Genomic DNA, 12511 nt, shown 5'->3' on the forward strand with positions numbered 1-12511 from the left:
GTAGTAAGATTTGTGACATTTCCGGTTCCAACACAACTCTACATGTGTATACGTACTTGAATTGGTCATGGTCACGTGTACGAAACTTGTGTACAAACTAACTTTGAAATTGTTCACCTTTGTCTAAGATTAATCGATTTTAAGTTTCCTTCAATAGAACTTTTAAAAGCGTACCTGATATGGAGATTAGAAGTGCAAGGATTAAGTAGCTGGTCAAATAAAATGGCGGTAAGACTACACTGAAAACAGACAAGGGAAATCACTGTCGAAAACCACCGACAAAAAACGGAAGATTTTGGGGTTTATGAAATATCAGTACTCCGTATTATAATACCCACGGAAGATATTCCAGAAATAAACGTGAAAACTTTATTTTTCTTGAAGAAAGGCAGGTTTGGTGGGAATGTTCCAAGAAGTGACACTTGACACAGTTCTACGTATTATGATATCCATAGTTGGGAATCCAGAGAATGTCATGGACGATATTCCAGAAATAAATGTTAAAAACATATTTTTTCTTGAAGAAAGGCAGGTTTGGTGGGAGTTCTCCCATAAGTGGCACTTGCCATCTAAACTAACAAAAAAGAAGCTACGTATAACCAAGCTGACAAGCTCGGTTGATGCGCGTTATTAATCAAAGTAATATTTGCGCAGTTCGATGTTTACCCTTCACACGTGTTTTTCGGTCAGTGTGCAACAAAAACAAGTAAATATGAAAGTGAAAAATGACCGAGAAACACTGGCACTTACAGCGGGAGCGCAATCCATCAAATTAATATTTGGTCTTCATTCATTTCCTCTAACAGAGCAAAGTAACGCCTACCTGTGTGCAGTGCCTATAATTTCTTGGTATGTTAATATCTTCCGGTGAAAAAATATCTGCCATCCGCGTTAAGTAGTTCAAATATGTGCCCGCTTTCGTTCGCTATGCTATCTTTACATCAACGTTAGACCATATCAATAATGAAGGAAGGTTGCGTGAATGTGAAGTATCGTCTGTTTTGCTACTACAGTCTCTTCTACATCACACTTCTATTTGTCTGTTTTACTCGCGTTCGCCAGGATGAACTGTTGAAATCCCTATACCGCAATATGCGGTATACGCCAGAGCATAAAGACTTTATTCCTGCAATTACGTTACGGAGGTTTCTGCAGCTCACGGATACTGACAATGATCCCTCTTACCGCCGACAGGCCGTGTACAAACTGGACTCTAACACGGACAACTATGAACAAGTCAAAATATTCTACTCAAAACAAGGCAAGTACACCTTTGTTGACATTGAAAAAATGACTTTGTTTACATTTTAAATCCAAGTAAGCATAAAGAAAAATACAATAACAGAATTATTTTATGCAATCCCAGTTACGGAAATGCAGCTTAATGTGTTTTTAATGCAAGAAATGCCAATAAATACAACCTGCGTGTTTCAGGATACATGACTGAAAAAGAAGGGTTTTAATTTTTTATTTTTACTTATTGACATTACTTATCGTTTAAGTTTTCATTATATCTTTTAAATAACAATATTTGATTGAATTTGATTTTGATACCTGCCCGGTGGCATAAAGACGCCTTCGAATTTTGGCATGTTCAAATAGGACGTTTAAGTGCATTCGAGTGAAATAAAATTGCTAGGTTTGGAAGTGAAAGGTGGGGTCGGTCGGGGTACCCGAAACATAAATCTTTTAATCCCCCCAAAAAAGAGAAAATATTTTCTCCTCAGAATGCTACGACAGAACACTGTTTATTATGTTATATATTATAAAACGGTTGTATTAGCAGGAGGCATTTAAGGTGGCTCGACACATCGTCATCAGCGTCCATTTTCGTGACATACTTCTGGAAAAAGTACAGCTAGGACTCAATTATCTTAATCGAAATGTGCATGTACACCGTGTCGTCATTTCCGTATTGCGTATCGGGCATTCAATATCGTAGTGCAAATTATAGTAACACCTGCTGGGCCGTTTTCGTTTAAACGGTCAAACCGATCGGACCACTGTTGTTCGTTTATTAAATAAGGTCGGACCTAGTAATCTGATGCTGCTTTCAGGCGAGTCTTGAGAAAGCCTTGCAAGGCCTGCATACACATTTGCAGGTCCGCCAGGATTTACACCCGAAATTGTTACATTTATAAACGGTCAAACCGGTTGTTCCGCATAAACGAACAGGCCCATGGTAAACAATAGTACACGTGCGTGCCGATGATATGTCAACACCCGATATCAAGATTTTACCGGGAAATGTATACTCACACGTACTTCAGGAATAAAGCTTTCCAATTCATAGACATAAACAGACTCACGGGAAGACAGTGACATGAGACCAGACGACCTCAAGAAGGTCATATAGGAAACACATGGAATGCGGACGTACCAACCTCACATGTGCATATCGCGTGTTTACACGAGTTCATAAGCTCGAGGTCGTTACGATTTTCGCTGTTGAGGGAGTTTCGCTCTGTCGATTAAATCGTGTTTACAAATGTAGTCTACTAGCTTACTCTGTGAAAATAATGTTTTGTAAAATATCAAGATACCTATGAAATGCATGTGTGAGTGCACGTGAGAACGGTATACCATGCGATAGCCTCTGGTCTGACATGTAATTATAAATATACCGTGAGTTAGCGGACTGTGGAATGATGTCCAAAGTGTACATGACTGAGGGTAATTTGGTTCCATTAAAGAACAATAAATTGATAATTTTGATATCATATTTTTGATTTATTTCCATCATTTTTGTTATATGTAAACAGAGACAACTGTCATTGTGTAAATGTCACCCCTCTGCAAAAAGTTCCGATTTTTTTCAAGGAAGATAACTCTCACCCGGATCAAAGTGATTGTAAAATGTAAAATAAATTAATTATAAAGCCATTGTGTATATTTTGTTCAATTTCCCACTCTATATGTATAGAACTTTGTGTCCTGGGTGCTTTTAGCTTGTAGATAATCACTTTTATCCGTACAAATTCAATAAAAAACACTTTGTGTAACATGTGTTACATATTTTGCGATAAATAAAATATTTGTAGGGTTAATTAGAAATGCTTCTTTTCATTTTATTATTGTTGTTATTGTTCCGAACAATGCCACACACAAAAAAACCCGGAAAATATTAGAATTGACGAAAATTCAATTTTTTGGTATTTTTTCCAAAAAATTCCCCAAACTATCGGAATGTTTAGATTTTCATAATTCATAACTCGACATAGTTGCATAACAATTATATGAAAGTTTCAACGAATTTTGCTGGTTAATTGCGAAAGTGTGGAGCCACCAGAAAATGTCAAAAATCATATCCGAAAAGTTTTTTCAAAAATCATAAATATATAAAACAATTAAATAAGTAAAAGATCGAAATTCAAAAACCTAGGATCTTTTTTTATATTAGGAGTGGTTCAAGTTCATGATGAGTTGGCGTTCAATGATATAGTAAACGGTAAAATGACGGGTTAATAATTAGCAAATGCGATAAAAAAAAACAACCGACTAAGCATGATGAGCTGATGTGTGCAAGAAATTGGCAAGATATTGCTGATTTCTTCTGGTACAGTATCGTGGTAATCAAGAAGAAATTTCATCCTATTATCGCTAATGTTTGCGCATTTCCTTAGGAACTTGGATATCACTACCACACTCTTTCAATAATCAAACTTGTCTTAAAAGTTATTTGTTTCGAGTGTATTCATCTTTTATTTATTTTTTTAGAAATTATTCTGCTTTTATATGATAATAATATATCAATTTAAATTCGACAAATGAAAGTTACAGAGAGGTTTGAAAAAACATATTGACAAAATTGAAATGCGAATTTTGACTTGCGAAAAATTAAAGTTGCTTTATATTTTCAAAATGGCTAAAGCGCTTTTTCCCTCTCTTTATTCACTGATAAGACAGGACTCCTTCCTTAAATCAGGATGCTCTTCTATTATAATGGCAGTTTTTCGAGGGCTAAGAAAAAACATGTAGATTGAATCGCAAAAGGCCTGTTTGCTCTGTATCGAAATACGGAGCATTCCACTACTTACCACAGGGGCATGGATCGCTTTACTTGTACTATTAAAAAATAGGGGACCCCTATTTTTTAATATTACAAGTAAAGCGATCCATGCCCCTGTGCTACTTACTACTACAACTGAAAAATTTAATGCTCTAGTGAGTCGGTAAGTCATGTACATGTGTAATTTTGGAAAAAGGAAATGTGAATCTAAACTATAACCAAACAAATTTCATAGAAAACAAGAATTAAAATAATTAGTAAATCGATGCAGAAAGTCAACCGAAAGTAAATCTCTTTACTGCACCATGTGATCAAATCTCGCATTATAATAGAAACCTTTATCTTAAGGTGTGGAAATACAGCAAATAAGAAAGTTGACTCTAAAACCCATTATCACGTTGCAAATTGACAATTTTTCGTTTAAACTGATCATGATAATTTATTCTTAAACAAGTATTTCATGGCTTACCTGGGGGACTGAACTTCACCCGCAGTATCAACATCTGGTTACGCAAAAAATTTCATTACTAAAAAGGGGTATGTATGAAATGGGTGAAATGGAGACAACGGTTATTATGTTCTGGAGGTAAATTATTTCGAGTGCTCAGTTTTAAAAAGATTTTACACATGAACATATCGATTTTGTTTAAATGTTTTAAAAGACAAAGGGCCTGGTTATATATTGCAGCTTCAAAAAAGTGTTAAATTGTTAAAATATTTACACGAGGAAACTTGTAAAAAAGACCCTTTTTACAGTCTATATTGTCCTCTGGTCGGTTGGTTTACCATGAAAAAAGTGTCATTTTAAAATGAAAATGAAAATGCCATATCATAAAAATGCCACTCCTTATGGACAAATTTGTAGAATTTAAGCTATGGCAAGATATCAGACATATCAAATGTTTTATATCATATATCATATCAAAGTTATCAGTTGAATTTATATAAAAGATCAAATTTGGCAATACGTTTAATCCCATCTAATAGTTATTACAAAACCCGAAATTGTAATCTGACTCATTTGCACGTTACACGACGAAGTATAGTGTAAAATCCTATATTCAAATATTTATTCAAAGACAAAAATTAAAAGTATAGTTATATACAATTTTCTGGACAACAAAATGTTTTCATTTAATAATATTCCTTTGGGGACCCCACAGTTGGGTTCCCCCTGTGGGCCCCTGCTGCAGAGAACAAGAGGCCCAATGGGCCTGCATCGCTCACCTGGTATAAATCACACACTTGTAACCTTAAAAGTGACCTAAAATAAAGCTACAGGCAAAATATCAGTATTTATGATTAAAATTCATTCAAAAGACCCTGTTATTTTTTTTAAAACATTTCACCCCTGTGATTGAAAGTCGAACAAAGTCATTATGTTGAACAAATTTTATAGCCACCTCTCAGGATGCAACTTGCAAAGTATCAACATCCTGGGACCCATGGTTATTCAGAAGAGGTCGTTTAAAGATTTTAAACAAATTTGACCCCTGTGACCTTGAAAATGGGTGAAGGTCATTAATTTTAACAAACTTTGTAGCCCTTTATCTCAGCGTGCTACTGGACAAATATCATCAACCTGGGCATTTTGGTTATTCAGAGGAAGTTGTTTAAAGTTTTTCACATATCTTGGTTATCAAGAAGATGTTTAAAGTTTTTCACATATCTTGGTTATCAAGAAGATGTTTAAAGTTTTTAACGTATTTAACCCCTGTGACCTTGAAAATGGGTGAAGGTCATTAATTTTAACAAACTTTGTAGCCCTTTATCGCAGCATGCTACTGGCGAAATATTATCACCCTGGGCATTTTGGTTATTGAGAAGAAGTTGTTTAAAGGTTTTTTTAAGACAATTGACCCCTGTGACCTTGACTATAACTGAAGGTCATTCATTTGAACAAGCTTAGTAGATCTTCACCCAAGCATGCTACTGGACAAATATCATCAACCTGGGCATTTTGGTTATTCAGAGGAAGTTGTTTAAAGTTTTTCACATATTTGACCCCTTTGACCTTGAATATCGGTGAAGGTCATTCATTTGAACAAGCTTAGTAGATCTTCACCCAAGCATGCTACTGGCCAAATATCATCACCCTGGGCATTTTGGTTATTCAGAAGAAGTTGATTAAAAGTTTTTAACCTATTTGACCCCTGTGACCTTGGATATGGGTGAAGGTCATTCATTTGAACAAGCTTAGTAGATCTTCACCCAAGCATGCTACTGGACAAATATCATCAACCTGGGCATTTTGGTTATTCAGAGGAAGTTGTTTAAAGTTTTTCACATATTTGACCCCTTTGACCTTGAATATCGGTGAAGGTCATTCATTTGAACAAGCTTAGTAGATCTTCACCCAAGCATGCTACTGGCCAAATATCATCTCCCTGGGCAGTTTCGTTATCAAGAAGAAGATGTTTAAAGTTTTTCACATATCTTGGTTATCAAGAAGATGTTTAAAGTTTTTCACATATCTTGGTTATCAAGAAGATGTTTAAAGTTTTTCACATATCTTGGTTATCAAGAAGATGTTTAAAGTTTTTAACATATTTGACCCCTGTGACCTTGAATATAACTGAAGGTCATTCATTTGAACAAGCTTAGTAGCTCTTCACCCAAGCATGCTACTGGCCAAATATCATCTCCCTGGGCAGTTTGGTTATCAAGAAGAAGATGTTTAAAGTTTTTCACATATCTTGGTTATCAAGAAGATGTTTAAAGTTTTTAACGTATTTAACCCCTGTGACCTTGAAAATGGGTGAAGGTCATTAATTTTAACAGACTTTGTAGCCCTTTATCCCAGTTTGCTTCTGACCAAATATCGACACCCTAGGCCTTTCGGTTATTAAGAAGAAGTCATTTAAAGTAAAATATTGACACCGGACGACGGACGACGGACGCCGCGCCACGACGTGCCAGGTGAGCTAAAAAGGGGGATTCCCATTGGTTGAAAGGTCAAAGGCTCAAAAACGAAGAAAAGGAAACTCTATTTTTGAAAAGACTTCAAAATCTTCATAAAAACCCACCCTCCTCCCCTTATTCAGCACAGGAGCAAGTTTTGAATGCTAACCATTACTGTAGGTTGTAAATTGCATTATGTTTAAGTTTTATCATAAGTAAGAGAAGTTAATAATTATGTATCTTTTCACTGGCTCAAGAAGAGTGTCTTATATACAGCATTAAGTTAGAAGGGGCCAAGGATTGTTGAAATTTTCCATGTTTTAGTCATTATCTAAGTTTTACCAGTCAATGTTCATATTATCACATGTACTTGTCAGTTTTCATGTTATCTATGTCATACTTTCCAGTAATTTTAATAGTCAGTATATATTCATGTTCAAATTTCAACTTCATCAAGTTTATTTAATATATACTGAACAATTTGTGATAAATATTATGTATCGAGAATCAGACGCCATACACCAAGAGTTTGTTTTTATGATCTAAGGCATTGTGATTAGGGAGATTTCCCTATTAATGGCAAAAGCTGTGGGCTTTTATATATTTTGTTAAATAATATATGGAACTAGGGGCACGATCAGAGTCGAGACAACACTGCCAGCTGGTCAGAGCCTAGGAAAACCTACATCCCCCTTCCTATATAGGGAAGTTAGGGTTGGGTAGCCTGCTCTCCAGCATATTCTGATCTATCTTTGGTGATTTTCGAGTCTGCTTCTTTCGTTAGACGGTTTTATTTTTTATTTTGCGGCGGTTTTAATTGGCCGCACCTTTACAAAAAGGTATTTCATTTCGAATATAAAATTTAAAAGAAAACAAGAAAGAGAAATCTTTTCAAAAAATAATCAAAAGAAGAAAACAAAACAAATAATTTGATACATTCGGCGGCCCAGTTTTTTGGGTGAGCCATTTACGCCAAAACCCATGTCTTAATGCTATGATTTTGTAAACAGAGCTTTGCTGCATGTTTGTTAGTTAAAGAGTTAACATCTCATAGCTGCTTTGGAGGAACATGAAGAACAAAAGATATTAATTTGCCAGAAGGCGATGAGATACCTAAAGAATGTACAGCACACGCAGACATCAAAGTAATGACCTTTCCCCAAAATAACCTCACTTTGAGATATCAAGATTATAATAACAATACGAAATTGAATTACGCGTTACCTCAATGTTGGACAGTCAAAACTATGAAAAAGTATGAAACCTAAGGCAAAGGAAATCATGACAAATTACTACGCCATACTTCTTGTTTAGTTGATGTTTAACTAATATTTTTCATTGCAGTAAGAGGAGAACAAAGTTTCAACGTGTCCAGAAGAATTGCCAACATCTCTAAAATCCAGCGAGCTGACATTGTTATAAAGGATTATGATCACAGTTTAAAACGAGTAAGGGTGTCGTTTCAGACAGGACCTCATACTCGTCGATACCACCGTAAGTGTTACATGTCTATTTAGTCTGAACTATTCAGTTAATTCATCATACTTTTTGAAATTTGAAATTATCATAGGGAAGAGAAACAAGTCATAAGGTTATACTGCGCTCCTTTCCAAGTAGAATTACTAGGTCCATACATATGTAACATTTTCAGACTTTTTTTTTTTTAAAGATGATTAGTGAACAATATTTTGCAGATATAGGAGTACGAACATCAAAGCATCACATATCGCCTCTCGCCCTCTTTCACACATCCGATCACTCTAAAAGACTAAATGGTGGTAGTGTAAAACTGTCAATTTAAGTAAACATACACAGCGTAATACTACCTTAATAAAACCTTTTGCTATAAACAAACCTTTGCACAGCAGCAATTAATATTTCCACGTTACATTCATTATTTAGTATTTCAATTCCTCCCAGTGTTAATATTATGCATGTAGCTTTTTAAATGCTATTTTTCCTATTGTGAAGAAAGTATACAGTACATGTATTACGATTCATACAATAATAGGAGTTGTCTCCACCTGTTTTTTTTCACAGCATCTTTGGAAAATTCTAATCAATGAAGGGTGTACTCCTGTGAGAAAATTCCCGTTTTCAGTTTATTTCTAATATGAATTTTCGAAACAAGGAGGAGTAATGGTATAGTAAGAAATGCAAAAAGAAGTTTATGTCCGTGTGTTCGTTTTTGTGCTAGATACCAATTTAACATGTGGTTTTTGGTTATTTTGTTTTGACCGTATGCAGAACAAATTCCTACAATATCTTCCAAGTGTGTTATCAGAAATGTATTCATGTATGCAGAATTGATGAAAGTAGTGTTTTCTTCTAAATTATGGAAAGAACCTTCTTAAAAAATATTCATTTATCTAAGAAAAGCGATTTAGGTTACTCCTACCCTGAGTATTTGCTACCAGATTTAACGCTTGATATAAAGAAATCAGCTTTTTTTTCTCATTAATGGACCAAAAGAAAATACGCTACTCTCCCTAAAACAGCTACAAAAAATGGGATCTTGCTTCCATTTTTTTTCACGTTTTGGAGTGTCAAAAACCAAAAGACTCTCAGTTATACTAATAAGGAAAAATACCAATATTGTATAATTTTCCACTTTGTTGCATCTTATATTGAATATTATAAAGTTGTACAGCAAAAATAAGGAAAATTAGCTAGGAAGCTCATAAAGCATGTAGTTTAATTGCAATACGTTCACTCGTTAATAATTATAAGTAGTGCTAACTCTGTTTTGTCATATCTGTATATTGTATTACATGAAATGTTCGTTGTGTATAAACTTTCGTTGTTTTTGTGGTTGCTATGGAACCACAAATATAACTATAACAATTATTTTTACTACTCGATAAAATGAACACAACGTAAATGTGAAAATTATATGAACTTGAAGTAATTGTAGTTCTCAAATGTACGCATTTTCGCGGCTTTACATTTCCGGATTCCATCAAACCGTGTTCCTATTCTAGTTTATATACCGATCTCACATTTCGTGTGATATACTGACACAGCGATTCACAGACGAATATTTTAAGATACTTGAACAATTTATTTTAAAATGAAGGAACGTTTTTACTTAAATTGACATGTGTTACAAATCTGTTGTATAAATATCATTTGTTATTGATTAATTACGTATTTGACCAATCAAGTGAATCGGTAGGCCTATTTTGTTGTAAATATTGTACATTTTACTGGCGACCACCTGTTATAAGAGTCTTTGACTCAAAGTGTTATCGACTTGAAATAAAGTCTTTTATTATTATTATTATAAAGGGCGTCGCGAGATCAGGTCAGTGTTTTCTTAGCATGATGTCAACACTAGTACTCTCACTGTAGTAATATTCACTATATCTCTGTGATAATTATTTTAATTGCTTGACATGAACAGAAGTATGATGAGTGCGACTCTTTGGCATTTTAAAACATACCGCAAATGTGTTTCAGTGTTAGACCAATGCTTCTCTGAAAGGTGGATAGATTTCGTTGTACGTGGCTAACAACGAAAATTAATACATTTCGCACGGGCTAACCACGAAAGTTTGTACCCACGAAAAAACTTGAAAGCTCTAAACCACGAAAGTACACACGAACATTTCATGTTATACAGTACATACGGAGAATTTTTGTGTGTGTTGCAATTGTATATAGCTTGGCATCAATTTATTTACATAAGTGTTGGTTTATTAATTTGTCACAAATCAAGAAAAACGCAGGCTGTATTAAATTTAGAGCGATTATTTGGTCCTTTAATCAGCTAATGACTATGGTATTGAGCTAGCGAAGTCGCACTTGGTCCTAAAAAGTCAGTTTAATAACAATAGTAGCAATATTAACATTCTTTTTAATATTCTTAAAATAAAATTTAAATCGATTTCAGATTGGAAAATTGCAAAGTGGAGTGTCGAAGGCCACGCATTAAATGTGACACGCCACTTACGACATCATCTTCGGAAAGGTCAGAGCACAATAAAAATTCAGGTCTGTGTGAAAAACAGAGAAAACTTTTTACAGTGCACAGGCTTTGGAAAATTCTCGATTGCCCTCGTCATTCAATTGAATGTGAATTTGAATGTTTGGCACGAGTTTTCTACTCCGTATATGGATGTTCTTGATAAGCTCAGTGAAAGAGAAAAATATCAAACCAGGATAAAAAGATCCGGAAATGACGAGATAACAGAAACGCCCATTCAAGACACACAAGTTCCGGGTGAATCGACAGTTGAAATTGTCGAGTCAAACATATGTCATGTACACCCATGGTCAGTAGCGTTCGCGGATATTGGCTGGTACCACGTGCTGGCTCCTTTAACGGTCCAGGCAAACTTTTGTTCTGGTGGGTGTCCATCGCCATTATCCAGCCATCCGAGCTTACATTTCACATTTCAATCGGTCATCGTAGATTTGTATCGTACTTACTATGGCCACTCCTCAGCAACCGGCATGCCACCAGAGCCGTGCTGCACACCCACGGCAATGGCTCCGCTCTCCGTATATAATACCGAAGATGATGGAAGTCACACGCTCATGCGACTAGAGGCCGTAAGGGTTACATCATGTGGTTGTCGATAAAAATCAAAGGGTTACAGCATGTGGTTGTCGATAAAAATCAAACGGGTTACAGCATGTGGTTGTCGATAAAAACCAAATGGCTTTAATCATGTTTAATATATCGGTCGAGAGACGCAACGACTTCACTAAAGACATCATCAGAGACTTTTGCGTTGTTGAATGCCGTTCAAATAAAATTAAGACTGAACTGTTATTACAAGGTCATTTATTACCGTATGAAAATGTGTGTGCCACAATAAGGAGAAGGACATTTAAAAAAATTAACAAGGCATTTTTTTTAAACCATCAAAAGTTAATTAACGTCTGTTTTTTGTGTAGTAATACATATCGGTGACAAAGCATACAGTATATATAGGCATTGATCTTCGAGCAAACAGTCTATTTTCACCTTTCTACGGGCATTTTCGTACATTTTAAGAAACACATTTTTCGCACACTTGCTTCAAAACAGAATGTTCTCACCCATCTGACTCAATAATTAGGGCAAAGCCAAAAATATTACTTGAACAAGAAAATGAAGACAGAAGGAAAAGAACAAGTACTTATACAATATGTACATCTTCTTTCTAAGAGGGGGGGGGGGGGGGGGGGGGCGTAATCACCAATATTAGAGTAAATACCGGTCTTTTCAAGGGTTTTTGTTTCAATTTAAAGAAAAAAATTGCATCGTTAAATATACATCTCACCTGCACAAAAGAATCAAAGACATTATAACCCAAAAAACATCACCAAACAATCGATAACAGTAAGTCGTTTGAAATTAACATGGTTTTATCCATTTTTTTGGCATTCAACACAATTTGAAATGCAGTAAAACCAGCATCCATGATATTTTGCTTAAACTAATCTGCGGTCAAGTTACACAGTTTATAATAATTATGGCAGGGATGTCTTAATTGAGGAAGACTTTTGCAATAAATGCAGTTGATTTTAGTGGGAAGTCGGTCTAAAAATATTGAATAATGTCATCCAGACACCTTAAATTTTTTTTTTTTTTTTTTTTTTTTTTTTTTTTTT

The 12511-nt window shown here is 35.0% G+C and overlaps 1 protein-coding gene across 1 annotated transcript; it reads left to right on the plus strand.

The window, feature by feature from the left end:
* Positions 1–742: 742 nt before the first annotated feature.
* Positions 743–11678, plus strand: LOC110459574 (bone morphogenetic protein 10-like). Its single transcript, XM_021511904.1, has 3 exons — positions 743–1261; positions 8255–8404; positions 10803–11678. The coding sequence occupies exons 1-3, from the start codon at positions 964–966 to the stop codon at positions 11492–11494; spliced, it is 1140 nt and encodes a 379-aa protein (XP_021367579.1). The 5' UTR covers positions 743–963; the 3' UTR covers positions 11495–11678.
* The last annotated feature ends 833 nt before the right edge of the window (positions 11679–12511 follow it).

The sequence above is a fragment of the Mizuhopecten yessoensis genome, unplaced genomic scaffold, assembly GCF_002113885.1.
Source record: "Mizuhopecten yessoensis strain PY_sf001 unplaced genomic scaffold, ASM211388v2 scaffold10115, whole genome shotgun sequence".
Lineage (NCBI taxonomy): Eukaryota > Metazoa > Mollusca > Bivalvia > Pectinida > Pectinidae > Mizuhopecten > Mizuhopecten yessoensis.